Consider the following 19954-nt stretch of genomic DNA (forward strand, 5'->3'; position numbering starts at 1 on the left):
TTTCGCGCCTGCTCCAGCAGCCCGGCCCCAGGAGGGCCCGCACAGCAGCGATGCCCTGTGCCGGCACGAGGCGGCTCCTGACCCGGTGCTCCCACCGCTGCCGCGTGGCAAGGGCTCTGCAGCAGCCCAGCTGCTGGCAAGGCCTGACCCCGCGGCCCCCACGCCAGGTGCCTGCTGTAGGGGGGTATTTACCTGTGCCCAGTTTCGGTGGGGCACGTGCCCAGGTCCCTCGGCCGGCTGCAGCCCTCTCATGCTGGGGTGCCCGGGCTGCTCCCCGGTGCCACCCAGGGGACCGTGCGTGGCATGTCCCTGGGGCCAGCCCCAGTGCCCGTGGCTCAGACTGGCCCTGGAGCTGCCTCCTGCCTCCTACAGCGTGAGTTAAGCAGCCGAGTTGCTCGCAGCTGGGCTACCAGCTGTAACCATATCTCCTGGGCTCACAGCCGTATGAATAATGCAAGGGCCACTCCTGCCTGGAGACTTTTCCAAAGGAGACGCAAGATGGAAGACAAGAAACTGCCTCTGCCACGGGTCCCATGTGGTGCGGAGCATCCTGCTGCACCCCCGGCAGGGCCCGGCCCCTGCGTCCCCTCGGCTTTCTGCAGGACGCTGCGAGGTCTGAGCCCCCAGGCACAACCACCTCTGCGCCCTGGGAATAACACCCTGAGCCACAGCCAGCAGCTCTTTTCCAGGGGCTGATCCCAGCCAAGAGCCAAGAGTTTGCTCATCCTTCCTTGAGCATTTCAGACTCCAAGGCCAGCTCCAAAACTGGGATGTTAATGGCTTCATAAGGGTACAAGCATCATAATTGAAAGTGACTGACCCAAAACCAGACCCTGTGATCTTCCTGCACCTTGGGGCACTCTGCTCCCTCTCCTGGGAAATCAGCCTCTTCTTAACTCGGAGGAGGACAAAGCACAAAGACCCTGTTTGGCGCCGCAAAGCCAGACCAAGGCACCAAGAAAAACGAGGCAATTTTGCAGGACCCAGGCACATGCCGCCCCTGGCACTGGGATCATGGCCAAGGGGAGAGCCGCAGAGGAGGAACCCGATGCCGCTAACCTGGAGTGGGACCAAGCTGCCCATCCTTGCCAGGAAGGGGCAATGAGAAACGAGCTGGCCTGGCTCCTGCAGGCTGCGTGGGTGACACACAACAGTGGGTGCACCCTATGGCCCGTGTAGGGCTGGAACTGTGGAGGACGTGTGCACGCACGCAGGGCACCATGCAAGTCTGCACATGGCTGTCGAGCGCGTCTGCGCGTGCCGCGTGTGCTGCACACGTGTGCCCTGCAGCAGTGCCGGCGGCGCGTTTGCATGCGCACGTGCCCAGCAGCAGGGTGACCACATCAAATGTTAACAGCAGGGTGGCCGACCACATCAAATGTTAATGCCAGGCCTAGATTCCCATGGCTGCAAATTCATGAAAGTTTAAGCAGTGGTGATGCGAGTTTGCTGCCTGTTTACAGAGGCTGGTGGCAAGTGGAGGTGGCATCTACTCAACCCCCTTGTGGGGGTAATTCAGGAGACTCATGGGATGAGGAGTAGGAGGTGAGAGCTGTGAAGGCAGCAAGGCAAACCCAGCAACCAGCAGCATCCTCTGGATCAAAGCCCATCAGCTGTGACCAGCCAGGACCAGGAGAGCCCCACTCTGGGGCAGTCTGGCTGGCATCAGCACCTCACCGCACCTGAGTCACCCCACGGAAGGGAACCGCCGCGCAGCAGAGCCCCATCCCTCGCCAAGCTCCTGCTCCTGGCCAAGCCCTGCAGAGCCCAGAGCCTTTTCCCAGGGGAGCTGTTAGCCGCAAGCAAGTGGGGTCCCTGGGGTGGTGGGAAGCTCCCCTGCATCCCTACCTCCATCCCCGCTGCCCTGCATGTTCCCTACCTCCATCCCACCACCTCACGTGGTCCCTTCCTCCATCCAGCTGCCTTGCATGGAGCCAGAGAGCCAGGGCTGGCCAGGGAGCCTGGGAGGGAAGGACAGGGAAGGGCCGAGCAGGGACCACTGGTGCTCTCCGTGCCCTGTGGTGCCAGCAGGGCTCCCCCCGCCGTTGCCATGGCCGTGCCCATGAGCGCGGCAGTGCCTGCCCGCGATAAGAGCTCTCCAGGGGGAAATATTGAGATAGGCAGAGCAAGAGAGGGCGAGGTAGAGCTCACGGCCTGGCCCCAGCCCAGCCAGCTTAGCCCCGTGCAGGCACTGCCTCTCCTCAGCCCCAGAGCCCAAACACCCCCGTCCTGCCCTCCCCACCTCCCCGGGTCCCTTCGCTTCCCCAGGACAGCCAGGCCCCTGCCCTCCATCCACGGGTGCAGCGTCCAGCTCCTGCCTTTGCCACAGCTGCCCTGGCAGAGCTGGAGAAGGGCGCCCATGTGCCAAGGCACCTGGGGGACAGTGGCACAGCAGGAGCTGACTGGGGACATGGGTGATGCTGGATGTTGCAGTGGGTTCCCCGCAGAGCTAGAACACGCCACCTTGGCTCCACAGGCCATGAAACCAGAACTACACAGCGCCCGCACCACGCGGCTGTTTCCGTGGTCCTGGGCACAGCCGCATCCGGCAGAGGGACCGAGCAGGGAGCTGGGGGAGGCTGCCAGCCCAGGGCAGCCTCACTGGGTGCAACCCCAGCACCGAAGACTCGCTGGGGTGGCAATGGGGACCAGCGCTTCGGGAGAAGATGCCACCAACCCCATCAACCCTGAACAGCACCAGCCATGGGGCCAAGCTGGGAAAACCCGCCCCAGCGCCCAGGCACCCTCGCCTCCTCGCCCCAGCGATTCGGCCAGGGCAGCGGAGCGCGAGGCTGAGCACGGAGAGACAGGCAAGGCGACGCCGGCGCGCAGAGACGAGGGAGGCTTTGGCCGCTGGGTTCTTGCTTCGCCCGCCCCAGCGCGGCATGGCGCGACACGCGGCTGCCCGGGGACCGTACCTTTTGGCTCCTGGCATCGGTGAGGCAGCGCTCCCGGGGAGCCGCGCGGCATCGGAGGCAGCTCCGCCGTCTCCAGCAGGGCTGTGGTTAGGGGCTGACCCCGTGTCCGCTTACAGCCTGCTTCCTGTTACAGCCGGAGCGCGGGCGCCCGTGCCCGCTGGGACGGCCGGCCCTGCGGGAGCTCTGCGCACCGGCCCCTGCCCAGCGAGCCGGCCGGCTGCTGCTCCGGCCGCGCGCACCTTCGGATGCGGGATTTCTCAGAGCTGATGGAGCAGCACAGGATGCGCTGCCCCCCTGCCCGGGCATTGTAGTTTTGCCGCTTCTAACGCCTACGCGCATGCGGAGCAGCCCCGTCGCAGCTCTCACCTCTTCAGCCATGAGCTCCAGGGACACCAGGGCCCCCAGGGCAAACTAGCCCCTTCCAGCATCAGGCTCTGCTGTTGCAGCAACACGATGGCAGCACAGCCCCCTGGCCGCCCAGGCGTCGGCGGGTCTCCGTGCTGCCCTGAGCATCCATCACACGGCTGAACCAGCGGCTCTGGGTCCCACGAGGAGCCCTGAGGGAGGGCACTCACCCCCAGCCCGGCTGCATCCCATCGCGGAGGCGCCTGCCTCCCACCACGGCCCCGCTCAGGCCCCGCTGGCTGGGCCCCTGCAGAGCCAAGCCCCGCAGGCTGGGGATTTTCTGCGCCGCTGAGCCATCTCCTCCACCTCGTCTGCGCCCCCAGGGAGAGCAGCCTGGACAGCGGGATGTGTCACCCTGCCTGGGCAGAGGAACTGCCACCTCCATCTAATCTCCCCCCGGTCTTCCTCCCCCCACGGAGCCAGGGAAGAAGCGGGAGCGGCGGCGCCCAGGCGATGCACGCAGCCTGCGGGCACAGCCGTTCCCTGCCACCGGCTGCCGCTTGGACAGTGAAACCTGCCCACCAGGGAAGCGTTATCCAGGGGAGGGAGGTCGGCGCAGATGCTGTGGAGCGGTGACCGGCTGGGAGCGACGCATCCCGGCATTAGCACTAAACCATCTGGCCTGCCCTCGCCAAGGCCTGGCCCCAGAGCCGTCTGGGAACAGGTCACAGCTGTGGACCGTCTTCACCCCAACCACAGAGCTGAGCCCAGGGAGCCCTGCAGACCTCAGCGGCATCAGCCACTGGGCCAGAGAGGTTTCCTGGGGGTAAAACATCTCCAAGGTGAAAGGAATTTGGGGAAGGGGTGATAGGAGACAAGGGGCAGATGCTCATGGGTGAAGGATGGGGCCTTTAGGGAGGACAGTGAGGAGCTCTGCTTTGAAGGACTGTGGCAATGCTGCGGCTCTGGGGAAGGTGCAAGTTCGAAGGTGAGATGGGGGGTTAAAGGCTGCAAGGAGACAGGAAGGGACAACTGGAGGCGAGCGAGGAGGACATGACCTGATCCAGAGGCCTTGCCCCACGCTGCAGCGTTAGTGGAAGGCTTCCACCTCGAAGGCCAGCATCCCGCACAAGCTCTCTCCCGGCATCTCAGCCAAGCCATCGCGGCCTCCCCGAGCCCGAGGAACGCGCTGCCCGGCTCAAGGACCCACGGCCACTCACCTGGGGTAGCCTAGCTCACCCACATGGCGCCAGGCTGGCTGGGCGCTGCCCAAAGCCCCTGGCTTTGACGGTGTCACGCTCTTGGCCTCACTGTCCTCTGGGGACCGTCACTCCTCTGGTGCCCGCAGGACCACGTTTGCTGCAAGGCGGCTGCCGGCTGCTGCTGCCCGATGCATATTTGATGACTGCTATTATTCTCATCTCCACTCACGAGCAGAGAGACGGGAGCTAATCGCCCCTGTGCAGAGCCAGGGAATATCAGGGATGGAGCGGCTGGAGGAGCGAGGGGCAGTCAGCTCTGTCCCGGTCCCTTCCTTCCCAGGGACGCAGCTAGACGGTCCCGCAGCCCCTTCCCTCCTGGGGTGTAGACAGATCAGCATCATCTCTCAAGGTCACGCACATCGTCACAAACAGCTGGTGAAGGGCCCTGACCCACTCCTTCCCCTCAGCTGAAGCAGATCTGGGAAGAGAAATCACAGCACCCCACGCATGACCCTCTCCAAAGGAGGGCAGGACCGGACGGGCTCTCCAGCCACCCCCAGGCCTGGCACAGAGAAGGGATCTAGATGGAGGCATCAGCTCCCCTTATCTCGACAGTACTGGTGCCCTCTCCACCCTGGGATGAGCAGAGTGTTTCCCCGCTGCCACCTTCAGCCTGAGATCAGCAGGCCAAAGAGCGTTTGAAAAGCTTCATCCTCCTCCCCAGCACTGGGTCCTGCTTCATGGGGCCGGGACCGTCAGCCGGGAGCGAGCGCTGCCGGCACGGGGTCCACAGCCTTCCACGCGCTGGGGCACCGGGAGCGAGCGCTGCCCAGCCCGCGCCGGGAAAATCTCAGCTTGCTTTTCCTTTCTCCCCAAGGGGCGAGCCCCAGCTCAGGCTCCTCCAGGCAAAGGCGAACTCTGAGCTGCATCCCTGCAGCTATGCGGTGGGTATTTATTATGCTGATTCCTCAGAAAGCGAGGGCTTAACTGCAAATTACAATCAATAGCCCCAATCCCCAAGGGGCGGGTTCATCATTTAGCAGGCACAACCAGAGGAATTCAAAAGTATTTGCCAGCCATAAATCCTCCTCTCTGGCTCTACACAACGCGTGATGGCTGGTTGGGGGTGACCCTTGTCAGCATTTGAAACAATTAAGCTGTCACTGCGGATCGTGACTCTTATATACAGCCCTGAGCAGCGCTTTAAGATGTCAGCGTGATGGGGTGAGGGAAGCTGGCTGAGGCAAGCCCACAGCAGTAACTGTCTCTCATTGAATTAAATGAATGTATTTGGAGTCAGAGTCTCTTTTTATTACCTTGCAAACGATTCCTGACTAAATTAAATTATAAAAGGAGTGTTCAGCCAATCAAACCTGCTTGATTGCCTGGAACAGGCATTTTAAACAGAGCACGCCTTGGGCCTTCACTGTTTCCAGGACTAGATGGAGGGTAGCTGATGGACTGTGTCAAATCCGATCCACTCCACTTCACACCTGGAGCGTCACTCTGCAGCGACGCGCAGCTGCGCTCCACAAACAAAGCCGGCCCAGGGACAAGGCGGGAATCAGCGCAGCCCTTCGGGAGGTGGGCACAGTGCTAATGAAACCAGAGCAAGCTGAAAGAGCAGAGAAACGGCAGAGGGCTGCAATGCAGAACAGCAGCCGGCAATCCAGCCAGGCTGCTGAGGGCAGATCTGCCTCCTCGGAAAGTCTCATCCAGCTAAGCCTTCCCTTCTGCGTCGGAAAAGGCAGCATCGTGCTTCTTGGGGGGCAAAACCACAGCTCCTGCCCGCTAGAATGAGCGGCACCCCCTCCTCCTCGATGGGAAAGAGCGCTTGCTTTTCCCCAGGAACGCTCAGCAAAGGGTCTCTGACCGCATCCCCCCTCGCTAGCTCTCTCACGCAGCTAACAAGGGGTCTGACCGATTCCCATCGGCCTCAGGAGGCGGCTCTAGGAGCTAAATCAGGCTCTGAAGCAATACTAACGCTGGAGTAGACTTTCCCCCCTCAGTACCTTGCTTCTCCAGGATTGGGAGAGATCTTCAGGCAAAGCTGCTCTTGCACTGAACTGCAGTGTTTGCAGCTTTTAATGTCAGTGTGTAGAGCACTTAGGGAAGCCGTCTGGAAGAATGAACACAGTGTGCAATTAAATGCACGTATTTCCAGATACAGCTTCAAACTTGTCTGCAAAAAAAAAAAAGCTACTCTTGCTTAAAAAAAAGAAGTTAGCTTCTTTGATTTAACTATTTTTACTCCTTCCCTATACCAAGTTTAATCACACATCAGTTCATTCTGAACAGGATAAGAAAACGCCTAATTTCTTAAATGAAGAATGAGGCTAATTAGATGGAGGTTTTTAACAACGGCCCACTGGACCACTCAATTTGAAACTGGAGCACGCTGAGAGGTAGGTACTAACTGAATAAGAACATGTATTAGAACATAATACTTTGCATTTCAGATTCACGCAAGCATCATCCATTTTCCCATTCTACACACTACCTGGCTTGAGGATGAAGCAGAGTTAGCAATTCTGGCTGTCCGTTTCTTACGCTGGGCCATTGCAGGCCCCTTGGTTTGGGGTTAAAAGTCAGAAACTCAGGGACAAACTGAAACCAAAAGAACTCTTTGTGCAGGAAGCTCTGCCTGTGCAACCTTCACAGGAAATTTAAAGGGCAAGTTAATGTGCTGGAACGGCATCCCACCCAATTCACACAGAGAAGCGCCTGCTTTCTAAAGTCAGCTCAGGCATAATGCAGCTAATTTGGAGCTCATTCTCCGCTAGGTTCCACCACGGCCGGGATTTGCTCTGCATTCCAGCTGTGAGCAAAGTCAGGAACAACAAAGGGAAACTACAGAGTTCAAAGTCACCTTCTTAGCTTGGGTATTGTGTATATTATCTATTTAGCTCCCATCACACCTCATCTAGGTCCTTTCCAACCTCAGAGCCACTCTCTCAGCCACTGCACAACCTATTCCACCCTACAGCCTCTTGCAACAGCATCCAGGCAGGGTTCCTCAGTTGACCAAAGGTAGAAAAGAGATCTAGAAAACACAACAAACTATCTAACAACTGCAGGTAGACATGTACAATTCACATGAAATAGCAACTTTTATTTTCTCAAATAAAATATTCCTTCCATTTCTGTTTGATTACTTTGGGAAGGGTGGGGAGGAGCACAAAAGAGAGGGAAGGGGCCCGGCTCAGACAAGTCTGCTATCAGACTTGTCCTCGCAGTTAAGAGCCCACATCAGACTGAACCCTTTTTCAATGAAAGAAAATAAAAGCTATGTGCAGCTCTTGATCCTAGAAGAAAAGAGCTGTTCTCTATCAGGCACTCCAAACTGGTAAGCATCAATATTCAATGAAAAAGCATGATTAGAAAAATCCCCAAATTCCGATGAAAAAAATCCATACAAGCAATATTATTTAACAGGGCTGGGGTGAAACCCTTGGCATGGGATGGTACTTCAGGCTCAAAGAGCTGTTACCGGAATTTAGGTGCATGACTGAGAAAGAAGCAGATCTCCAGCAATACTCTTGGGGACTAATGGACAGGATAAGAGCAAAGTAGTAAACTCCCAAGGTAACTTCTTGGACCAATGATATGCCGGAAGTAAATCCTCACTGCAGCCTATGGCTCTTTGATCGTACCTTGCTGCAGTTTGGCCAGGTCAATCATTCCTTAGCAAGGTTTCATTTCTCACCTCTCTTGGTAGTACCAATCGGACCAGATGTCCTATAAACCTTACTGCAGAGCTAACACGAGGCACCGAGTGCCAGGTTTTAATATAATTGAGGTGAGACCATTATCAATTAGCTGAGGGTCGTCTCAGATACAGAGACTGAAGTCGCCCTCGGTGGAAGCTGTAGAGGCAACATGTCCAGCGAGCAGGGGAGGGAGAACTTTGTTTCCACTTCAGATATTTCCATTTCAAATGCTTACATTAAATGAATGGACACACAGCAAAACATCAGTAACACTCCCCCAGTCCTGGTTTCCCTGTCCCAAAGCACCGGGCCAAATTTGCTCGCACAAACCCATAAACTTCCCACTGGTTGAGCAAACCACTGGAAGGTTAAAAGATGGACACGCATGCAAACCCTGCTAGGGGCAGGAGGTTGTTAGCTCTAGGCGCTATGTCCTAGAAGAACGGGCTCCTTTTTTATTTAGGAGATATTACCTCACTTGAAACGCTGCAAGATGGAAACCCATCTCTCCCATCCCCACCTGCAAGTAGAGTAGCCTCATTCTCTGCCTTTCTCCAAGGGAACGAGCTTCACAGAAGCATTCTTGCTTTCTTGGCTGTGGAACACATCTCCCTTTTTTCTTTTTTTTCTTTTTTGTTTTGTTTTGCTTTTATGTGGTCAGTTCCAATTCTAGTGATTAAGACAAGGCCAGGCACCAGCAAAGAGCAGCAAAGAGGGTTACTTCTTGACAATCTGAATGACATCTTCATGCTCCATCATATGAGTTAAGCCCACTCTTTGAGGACTGTATTTTGTGCTTGTCCCCTTTAAAGCAAAAGGAAGAGGGGGTTAGGAGCAAACCTGTCAGAGCGGCAGAAGGACAGGGATTTCACTGGCTGTTACGCACTTACCCACACCAAGGCATATTTGAACTGGCTGGCTAATGATCTGTGAATTCGATGGCACTGCAAGACAGACAGACAGATTATTAGACAGTTTAGTGATGCTATTTTGCAAACAACTTGCTTAATACCCAGGAACTAGAAGCAACTCAGATCCATGTCAGAAATTACAGCAGTGACTTTAGGAGCCAGTTAACTGGCTTTTTCCAGCACTTTAAAGAATACAGAACAGAAATACAGGAATTACTAGTCCACATAAATCCCCATTCACTACTTCCAGGTGCTTTTTCATTGGCCTGCATTAAGTAGCTTTTGTTCTCTCCCATTTATTACAAACATTAGCAGCTAGGAAAGAAACCCAAGGCAGATGAAACAAGTCAAGATAACAAAAGGAGAAGCCCAACAAAATATTGACACATCCCAACCTTTACAAAGCACAAATATACCACAGCAGACTCCAAGAGGATCCTGCCTTCTGCTGCCAAGTAAATGTAAAAGATACGAGAAATTACCACATGCTCCACAGAGGCCCCTTTCCGTAGAATAATGGCATCTGTGAAGTCTGGTCTCTCTATGGGAAAGCAGAAGAGAGGGGAAAAAACAGCACTGGCTTTCCATCAAACGTGTTCTAACATGCCGACACCATCTCACGTTGCTTTGTGCTTAATACTCCCAAATTCCTCCTCACTTGCGAGCGGCCTCCCAGACAGAACAGCCATCCAGGTACTTGATCAAAGCATCAAACTGGTTCTGTAGACACTCCAGTACCCACAAGCACGGTTACCCATATCACACAGTCAACTGCTTCCTCACAATTCACCTGCTCCAACTCCATTCCAAATACTTGTCTTAAACGACAAGCAAAAAAGCCAAAGTCAAAACACACAAGCCTAAATTAAACGGAACCACTCGGGACTTTTCTGTAAAATCCCCAAGGTTTCACAGCTTAACAAGCTCACAGACAGTTCCTTACTCTCCTCACATCCACCCAGTTCAGAGTCACAGCCACCCACAACCAAACAGGAGAAAGGTCTTTGAAAGGGAAGAAGCTATAGATGTGCCTTCACCACTAGACAAAGCTGCAAGTGAGCTGTAAAGCAAAAGAAGGGTTCAAAGGCACGGCTGAGCCTCAGGAGCCCAGCATGGGAATCACCAGACCTCCCCCCGAGGGAACAAGAGACCTTTTCTGGGTAGCAATCACCTGCACAGCTCATCACAGAGTGTATATAATAGCTATTCAAAGAGGGAAAACAAGAACTTGCAAACTTTATTTCCTTATGTTATTATCATGCAAAGTCTTGTGAAAATTCAGCCCTTCTACTGTTAAGAGAGAACAGGAGGGCTGTAATGGGATACACGCAAGGCTGGGTCAGATGGAACAAAAGCATTTCCCAAGAGCTAACGCTGAAGACTGGTCAGGAGAGTGTAATTGCAGCACCTCCAAGACAGAAGAGATCCCAGACAGCCAGGCATTCAAACACCTCTGGCAGCCTGTGCGTGCTTGGTGCCCACCAGCCCTTTGTGCTTTTTCAAACCCTCAGTTCAGCTAACGTCCGCTTACGTCCTCGTTTCTTGGTGTAGATGCAGGTAAGCGCAAGGTATTCCCAGAGCTTCTCCAGCAAGTAATCCAGATTCAGTTTCATGCCACAGCTGCAAAACACCACAAACATCTCAGTGTTTACTGCTGCTGTGATTTAGAGACCCAGAAGAGCAAGCTGCAACAGCTTATTAAAGTGCTAGGGAACAAGGGGAAAAGTGTCTAATGAGGTCAGTAGAGGAAAAACACAAGGTGAAACAAACAGAGCTTTCAGAGCGGAAAGCAGCTTTGAAGCAGCAAAGCCCCAGTCAGATATATCAGTACTTCTAAGGGAACGAGCTAGACTGGTTTATTCTGGCCTGCAGACAGTGTGAGGCAGCCAGGCAGCCTCCCTCTCCAGGGGAAGGCAGCCCTGGAAATGCTGCATTGCGGCCCTCTATTTCTCGCCCCAGCAGCCAGAAGTGGCCTAGGGAGAAGCTCCTCCTTGGAGGAAAAGCTAGAGAAAGGGGTGTGAAATGAACGACCAAACTGTCTGGGCCAATGCATAAAACAGCCATAAAATGCCATAAAACAGCCTTATGACAGCCATAAGCAATCCTACCTGATTACAACACTGTGGGGTCTCCGAGCAAGACGATCCACCTCCTCCATAGATATCTGGTCAATCTTGTTATAAACCTAAGCCAAAGGAAAAACAATATAGCCTTCAGGAAATCAATTCAGCAACTCTATAAGGAAGGAAAACGCGTACATGCAAGTGTAACAAGGCAGTTCTGGCATTTGGTACAGAAACACAGATCATGCCCAACAGAGGGTGGGCCAAGGTTTTTAGTAGAATAAACTGCTAAGGCTCAGAAGCCTAAACATAAGTTTGGGCCTTCTAGAGTTCTCTGCTTGGGATGGCTTGGGATATATTCTCCAGCATCTTGGATTTCATTATAAACCCAGCCACTATCAAGCAGCATCGTTAAGTGAATTCCGGCACACAGGATCGTTCATGAAAAATCAAATGCAGAACTTGCAGCAGCACCTGTGCCATGCAAGCAAACCCCATGCCACCAACACACACAGCTCGCTGCTGCTCCACGGCAATCAGCCACAAGAGGGCACAGGGAACACACATACAGTGCAGCTGCACGCGTAAAAGTTAGTAAAAAGCTCCCTGTTGAGTAGTGTTTTCTACCTCTTTAACCCTCAAATGCTACTGCTTTAGGAACCAGGAAGGCCTAGAGTTTACTTCAGCAAAGAACGGTCTCGCTCAAGATCAGTCAGTGCCAGGAGATGCTTGGTGCTGTAGCAGGCAGGCTGTTTCTGAGATACTCACATAGAGGCACGGCATATAGACCCTGTTGCCTACAATCACGTCGATGAACTCATCAGGAGAACAATCCTCTCTAAAGAGAACCTCAGCATTGAAGATTTCTGAGGTGAACGTTGTCAAGGCCCAGAACCCAACGCTTCTAAACACTGCTACGAGCCAACTGGCTGAGCTTGCTTGGACGACTGGGAAATGGAACAAGGAAGGGAAAGAACCAGCCAGGCTTGTTCTTAACCCAGCAAGCACCAAAGAGACACAGAAAGGCATAGCCCCACAGCAAGTACCACTTGACTCGTGAGACGCTGATCTGGAGCTCAGGAAAGGATACTATATTCATGGAGGATGAGTTGTACCAACTTTTCAGAGCACTGAGTCAACGTTACAGTCGAGTTGAAGGAGATGCCTCCACCCTTTTTCGGCTGCAGAAAGGGCATAAACCAACTTAAGAACGGTGCAAAATCCATAGCCCCCCTTCAGTCTGTCCAACACGAGGGGCAACAAAGAGTGATCTTGCTTTTGATTAGGCAGCCGGGCATAAGCTGTGGCTGCAGCACCTCAGGAAATCTCACCTTGAAATAGATATTTGGCTTGCTTTTGTTCAGCCGGATTCCTACAGACTCCAGTTCTTTCTCCAGCAGGGCCCTGCAGGGACACTGTACATTAGCACCTGTTATACTGAGCTCCGTTAAATGAGAGCCAGATGTTTCCTTTTTGACTATCATCTTTAGCTGAATATTGACACAGCCTTCACATAAACTTGCGCTGCAGCATACAACCACAGCTAATGCAGGAGAAAGTCTGTGGTGGAAATCTAGCATGACATCCTCATCTCTGAACAACCATCCTGCAGGAAGGATCCTTTAGCTGAGAAGCCTGAGACAAGACTCCTAGAAAGCACTGTAAATGCTGTTCCCAGTTAGCCAGCAGGCTTCTAATGGAGTACAACCTCCATCTCACACTCAAGAACTTAAATACCTATTCCCAAACGCGCACAGCTCGCCCCATTTCACAGAGCTGATGCTTTCTCTGGGCATATGGGAACCCTTGATCCTGGCCTGCCAACCCACAGTCTCACGCGCCCAGAAGCACATACTCACCTCTGTACTTCACCCTTTGTGGCATCCAGCATCATAATAACAACATCTGCCGTCCTGGCTACCGCTATCACCTGCCGACCTCTGCCCTTCCCTGACAAGAGAGGAGACGACTGTTTATCAGGGAGGGAAAACAGCTATGAGTTCTTTGACAGATGGGGACTCCTACCTCACACAGCTGCTTGGAAACAAGAAAAAAGATCCTGCAGTCCTGTATTGGCTGTAATCAACTGTTGGGGGGCGTATGAGGGAGCATATCTGGCCTGTTCCTGTTCTCTTACATGCAGCACAAACCCAAACAAATACTCTTTGCGGCTGCTGCTCCACCACTCATTACCCTCATTACCCAGACTAGTGAGTGTAAAGCTGTCTCTGTACAGCTGCACAGGTTGAGATGACATCTCTGCCTGCAGAGCAGGCATTCGCAGACATGTGCGATCATAGCAGTTCCAGGTGGTAAAGACAGGTTACCCAGAAGAGTGATACGGGCCCAGGGTCCCCATGCAGAGAGACTACACCTTCTGCTCAATTATTAACAAGGCCATATTCCTCCGAGAAGAGACCATTAGGAAATTTTCCTAAGTTTCATAAGGCTTCTTCTGACAAGACTAGCCAATGAGGCGACGAAGCAGAGGGACAAAGCTAACATCTCTTCCCAAAATCAGGAGTCATGGGAGGACTGGCAGAAACTCAGGAGATTAGTCAAGAGAAGCTACTGTTTAGCTGTAATTTCCCCCTCCGCCTCTCTGGTGTCTTTCTTTAGATTTCCTCTCTACCAGATGAGCAAGATAACATTCATACAAGAAAGTGAGAAGTGACTGGCTTGCTTTGGCTCCCACCTCCAGAAAAGCATCTTTCTGCTACATTTAGAACCTTACATAAGCTCAGGGATAAGAACCGTGCCTCATTTTCAAGATCAAGAACTCTAAAATTTGGAAAGCCACTGCAGGAAGTGCTGGCCCAGCAAACCTGCTAACAGTTCACTATTGAGAGTAAATCCTTAAGTTGCATGAACATAGAGATCGGCCAACCTTGTGCTGCCCCTTCGATGATCCCAGGCAGATCCAAGAGCTGAATATTGGCTCCTTTGTACTGAAAAGGAAACAGAAGGATGGAAAGTTGAAAGTCTCGTGCAGGGCATCTAAACCGCTTTGAAAGCTCTAAGCAAGAACTAAAGTCCAAAGCCTGCAGACAGCGGAACTGAATGAACCTGATGGAGCAGGGCAAGTTTGCACAAAGCTGATGAATGTATTTTGTGGAAGCAATCTCCAGAGTAATTCCTATTAAGCAGTTTTCAACAACTCTGGGTCATACTGCAGTACGTTAGGTTCTGACCTCCTAAAGCGTCAGATGATTGCGGTTCAACAAAGCACCAGGGAACCGGCACAACACAAAAGTAGCATTACCCTGAGTTGGTGAAATGGAAAAGAAAGAAAAAAACCAAAACTTACTTTTCTGTCTAACACATAAAGCACTGTAACAAGCAATGTCACCATCTCTTATTGGTAGGATCAGAATTATTCAGCTGTGTTGCAGGTCTTACAGTACCAGGAAATAACGGGAGACTCTTCTTCATCAGAGCTGCAGAGCCATTCGCTTCCAAGCTACTGTTGTGGTGAAGCCCTAAGTTCTAGCAAGTGACTGGAGTTAAAGGTCACATTTGAACGTGTTACAATATTTGTATTCATTTTAATACCAATAGAGTTGCTTTCATTAGTCAACTTTGCTTTCAATTCTGATCCAAAATTTCCCATTACTCTTGGATGTTTTTCAGTTTGATGCCCTTTATCATTTGCTTTACTGATGGATGCTTAGAGCATCACTAGTAAAACTCCTCAAGGACAGGAGTAGTTGTATTTTCTTTCCAAATTGATTACAGTACAGATTGCCTCTTTTAAAGCTTCATTAAAAACAAATCTGTCCAGGTTTCTAGCCATCTGGTCAATGGCGCCAATAGTGGTTATAAAAAATTCAGTTGAGAATTGTCTTATTGCTCTGGTCAGTCTAACTGCAGTATCTGAAATCTCAGTCAGGCAGTCAATCCTGAAGCGCTGTGTGGCCTATGGAAATGCTAAATCAGCACTGCAGGTTGCAGAGACCCTGATACTGCAAACACTCAAGACCGCCTGAAGTTTATAAAGTAGAAGTCAGCAGAGATCTTTGGACAACACTGCGCTTCTTATCTTCCGCTTCCCAGTGGTAGCACAAGTGTAACTGGTGCAAACAGACATGTTCACAAATCTCAGTTTCTTGCCACTATTAGCTTCTGCTACAGGGAGGAGACTCCTACTTACTTCTATGACTCCTGGGATACATGTCAGGGTTGTGAACTCATAAGACGCAGCTTCACTGGCAGTTGAGGTCATTAAACTCAAAAACGTGGACTGAAATGCAAGATATCACCATCACTAGAGATGCTCAAACAATAGCACTGGTAAACGTTTAGCAAAACATAGAATACAAAAGTGTTTATCAGCGGCACTGAGAAGACACCGATCGGCTTTTAAAAGCTGTGTTGTGGCTATTCTGGGCGCAGGGATGAAAGCGGTAACGTGGCTCAGCCAGGACTTTAATTGAATGAAAGACTGTTTTCATCCATTTTCTTAGCAGTGCTGTGGCTGGACAAGAGCAGGTTTCAGGCTGTACCACAGTGCTCCACACACAAGACAGAGGGCCATTTTCCCTCGCTCTAACTTTCAGCTCTCAGCGCACAATAACTTTCTTTCTGTTCACTAATGGAAAGAAAAGACAACTGACATTTAGAAAAACGCATTTGCAGTGATTGGTGACACCTGGAAAGTGCACATGGTAGAGGATTAGCTGAGATACTCACTGACCTTACCCACAGAAGGAAAACCAATCAGTGCCACCCTGGCATCTCCAGATTTCATCACATCAAAGCCCTCTCCTTTAGCTGCGGAGGATTTGGAGGGTTCTAGTAACTGAGCTCTGTATTTTGCAAGCTTTGCCTTCAGCAGGCCGAGATGGTACTCAGTAGCTGGAATAACACAAACACAACAGTTGGTTAACAGAAAGTTGCTGCTAATTCAGTTCTAGAAATAAGAGTCTTCACAAAAAGGAACACTGTGGATCTTAGCATTTTAGCTATTGCCGGGCACACTAACCTGCCCTCAGATATTCTACAAACTTTTGCAATGTCGGCCATCGAAAGCAAATCTGCTAATAACTTGCACAAAAAGATCAGGCTTGAGGGAAACTAGCAGCTAAAAGGATTGCTGGGTAAAGGAGTAAACTAGAGGGAGACCAGGTGCAGGAGCAAACAGAGGTGAAAGGAGCCAGTCAGGGAGAACAAGACCACCACAGGGGGAATGGTCACTCTTGGGCAAACACTCCTTACACCAGAGCAAGACCACTCCTGCAATATTTGTCACTGCAGAAATGGAAGATTTTTTTCCCCCTGCTCTTGTCAGTTTTTAAAGATACCTTTAAGTCAGAGCTGATACACATGAAAGCATGTTATTGACTTATTCCTAGCAGAAGATCTGAATTTACACCTAATTTGGAAAAAGATAATTCAGAAAAAAGGTATTCCTTTGTAACAGAGAAGCAAAAGAAACCCAGGGCATTAGAGGATTTGCTATTTTTCCTGTTCCGTTATTTATGATTTAAGCCTCCGGAAGCAGCAAAGGGCTGCGGCAGACAGCCCCGGGCCCAGGTGCCAGCAGCACGCAGGGTCCTTGCCCCAGCTTCAAGGACCGCGAGGGCGCTCGCAGCGCTCCCGCTCGGCGTCTCCTCCAGGCACGCGGCCCGAGGTTTCCCCACCAGCACAGGCCAGGCCATCAACAGGGTGGAAAGCAAGGGGCTGCCCAAAGTGGCAGTGACCAGCCCTGACCCCCCAGGCTGCCCCAGGGGTACCCCTTCTTCCCCCACACCAGCCTCTAATCATTCCCCCGGCCTCCTCAGCCTCTCCCCGGCCTTCGGACTCTGCTGCTCCCTGACCTGCCCCCTAACTCCTCTTCAGCCCTTGCACCCCCAAACCCCACCTCAGCTTCCCAAACCACCCCCGCCACACCCGCATCTCTCCATTCCCAGCCCCACGCCCCAGCCGCCCCCTTGGCGCCTCGTATCCCCAATCACCTCTTCCCCCCGCCCCGAGCCCCATCCCAATGCCCCCAAATCGCTCCCCTCCACCCATATCTTTGCCCCACAACCACCCCCGCAGTGCCTCACCTCACCACAGCCAGCCCCCCACCTCAGCCCCCATACCCGATCCCCTACAATCCTTATACCACCCATCACCTCTTCTCTCTGTAACCCAACTGCCCCTTCAACCTCTTACACTCCCAGTCCCCCCATATCCCACCCCACACCCGAGCCCAAACCTGCCTTTAAGTCCCCCATACCCCAGCCCGGTCACCCCATATCCCACACCACACCACAGCCCCCAACCTGCCCATCAGTCCCCTATAACGCAGCTCAGCCCCCAACCATCCTCCTCAGGCCCCCATACCCCAGGCCAGTTCCCCCATACCCCAGGCCCCAACCTGCCCCCTAGCCCCCCAACCATCCCCCCAACCATCTCCCTCAGTCCCTCATACTCCAGCCCAGTTCCCCCATATCCCACCCCACACCCAAGCCCACAAGCTGCCCTCTAGCCCCCCAACCATTCCCCCCAGCCCCAGCCCAGTTCCCCCATATCCCACCCCACACCCCAGCTCCCAACCTGTCCCTCAGCCCCCACACCCCAACCCAGCCCACAAGCTGCTTCTCAGCCCCCAAAGCTTCCCCTCAGCCCAGCTCCCTATGTCCCACCCCACACCCCAGCCCCCAACCCGACCCCCAAGCATCCCCCCAGACCCCAGCCCAGCCCCCTCATATCCCACCCCACACCCAAGCCCCCAACCTGCCCCCCAGCCCCCCAACCCCCCATGCCACAGCCCAGTTCCCCCATATCCCACCCCACACCCCAGCCCCCAACCTGTCCTCAGCCCCCATACCCCAACCCGGCCCACAAGCTGCCCCTCAGCCCCCCAAGCATCCCCCCAGCCCCCCATACCCCAGCCCAGCTCCCTATATCCCACCCCACAACCCAGCCCCCAACCAGCCCCCCCAGTCCCCCATACCCCAGCCCAGTCCGCTCATATCCCACCACACACCCCAGCCCCCAACCTGCCCCCAGCCCCTCATACCCCAGACCAGTCCCTCCATATCCTACCCCACACCCGAGCCCATAACCTGCCCCCCAGCCCCCCATAACCCACCCCCTAACCGAGCCGCCTCCCCATCCCGCTCCCCAGCGCGCCCGGCCCGGACCTTTGTTCTTCTGCGTGCGGGCGATCTCCTTCTCGATCTCGGAGATCTTCTCCAGGATGCCCATGGCGGGCGGCGCGGCCCGGCCCGCTCCCCGGCCCCGCACGCCGCCCCGCCGGAAGCGCCGCCGGCCGGTCCGCCCGCCTCAAGCGTCCGGGCCGCCTCCCGCACGGGCGGGGCCGGCGCACCTGCCGCGCCGCTCCGGCCGTTCCGGCCGCCCCGCGCCTCGCGTTCCGGCCGCCCCGCCGGCAGGCGGCGCCTGAGCCACCCCCGCATCCCCCTGCCGCCCCCCAGCCCGCCCTCACAGCCCCCTACCGCCCCCCCAGCCCCACCGCCCCCCAGCCCGCCCTCACAGCCCCCCGAGCCACCCCCGCATCCCCCTGCCGCCCCCCAGCCCGCCCTCACAGCCCCCTACCGCCCCCCTACACCCCCCCACCCCACTTCACCGCCCCCCCAGCCCCTGCCCCACCACCCCCCCATATCCCCCCGCCCCACTTCACCGCCCCCCCAGCCTCTGCCCCACCAACCCCCCACATCCCCCCGCCCCCCCCACATCCCCCCGCCCCACTTCACCGCCCCCCCAGCCCCCGCCCCACCACCCCCCCACCTCCCCCCCAGCCCCACCCCCCCACATCCCCCCCAGCGCCCCTGCCCTACTGCCCCCCCCACATCTCCCTGCCCCACTTCACCACCCCTCCCAGTCCCTGACCTGCCCTACCACCCCCCACCATCTCACAGCCCCCTACTGCCCTTTCCAGCCCCTGCCCTGCCCCACCGTCCCCCCACCCCGCTTTGGCCTTTCCCCACATCCCCCACTTCACCGCCCCCCCAGTCCCTGCCCCACCGCCCCCCCACCCCACTTCACCGCCCCCCCAGTCCCTGCCCCACCGCCCCCCCGCCCCACTTCACCGCCCCCCAGTCCCTGCCCCACCGCCCCACTTCACCGCCCCCCCAGCCCCTGCCCCACCACCCCCCCCACATCCCCCCGCCCCACTTCACCACCCCCCCAGCCCCTGCCCCCCCATATCCCCCCGCCCCACTTCACCGCCCCCCCAGCCCCCGCCCCACCACCCCCCCACCTCCCCTGCCCTACTGCCCCCCCCACATCCCCCCGCCCCACTTCACCACCCCTCCCAGTCCCTGACCTGCCCTACCACCCCCCACCATCTCACAGCCCCCTACTGCCCCCCCCACCCCCCATTCCCTGCCCCACCTCCCCCCCAGCCCCTGCCCCACCACCCCCCCACATCCCCCCACCCCACTTCACCGCCCCCCAGCCCCTGCCCCACTGCCCCCCCACCCCACTTCACTGCCCCCCCCAGCCCCTGCCCCACCTCCCCCCATCCCCCCACCCCACTTCACCGCCCCCCCAGCCCCCCCACCCCACTTCACCGCCCCCCCAGCCCCCCCACCTCCCCCCAGCCCCACCTCCCCCCCAGCCCCTGCCCTACTGCCCCCCCCACATCTCCCTGCCCCACTTCACCACCCCTCCCAGTCCCTGACCTGCCCTACCACCCCCCCCCATCTCACAGCCCCCTACTGCCCTTTCCAGCCCCTGCCCTGCCCCACCGTCCCCCCACCCCGCTTTGGCCTTTCCCCACATCCCCCACTCCCCCCCCCCACACACACACACACCAGGCACCCCCTTAGCTCCTAAAAAAGCAGGGTGGAAAAGGAA

General features: G+C 55.2%; 1 protein-coding gene across 3 annotated transcripts; it reads right to left on the bottom strand.

The window, feature by feature from the left end:
* Positions 1–7556: 7556 nt before the first annotated feature.
* DRG2 (developmentally regulated GTP binding protein 2) lies at positions 7557–18417 on the bottom strand. Of its 3 annotated transcripts, XM_068907911.1 has the most exons (13): positions 18280–18417; positions 15843–16003; positions 15300–15389; positions 14037–14097; positions 13009–13099; positions 12481–12553; positions 12240–12330; positions 11918–12015; positions 11195–11271; positions 10618–10706; positions 9569–9627; positions 9066–9119; positions 7557–8979 (listed from the first exon to the last, which is right to left on the bottom strand). In XM_068907911.1, exons 1-13 carry the CDS (start codon positions 18341–18343, stop codon positions 8893–8895), a joined length of 1095 nt encoding a protein of 364 aa, XP_068764012.1. In that variant the 5' UTR covers positions 18344–18417; the 3' UTR covers positions 7557–8892. The 3 variants fall into 3 exon arrangements, with proteins under 3 accessions (XP_068764012.1, XP_068764013.1, XP_068764014.1); XM_068907912.1 differs by lacking the exon at positions 9569–9627 and having other exon boundaries at positions 18280–18409; XM_068907913.1 differs by lacking the exons at positions 11918–12015; positions 12240–12330 and having other exon boundaries at positions 18280–18409.
* Between the last annotated feature and the right edge of the window lie 1537 nt (positions 18418–19954).

The sequence above is a fragment of the Struthio camelus genome, chromosome 15 (assembly GCF_040807025.1).
Source record: "Struthio camelus isolate bStrCam1 chromosome 15, bStrCam1.hap1, whole genome shotgun sequence".
Lineage (NCBI taxonomy): Eukaryota > Metazoa > Chordata > Aves > Struthioniformes > Struthionidae > Struthio > Struthio camelus.

Bases quoted from the DNA above. Each gene is read 5' to 3' on its own strand.
- DRG2 (XM_068907911.1), bottom strand. From the start codon at position 18,343: ATGGGCATCCTGGAGAAGATCTCCGAGATCGAGAAGGAGATCGCCCGC. The intron at 14,098-15,299 runs GTAAGTAGGAGT...TTTCCTTTTCAG, and splicing joins GTATCCCAGGAGTCATAGAA to TACAAAGGAGCCAATATTCA. The intron at 13,100-14,036 runs GTTGGCCGATCT...CTCTCTTGTCAG, and splicing joins CATCGAAGGGGCAGCACAAG to GGAAGGGCAGAGGTCGGCAG.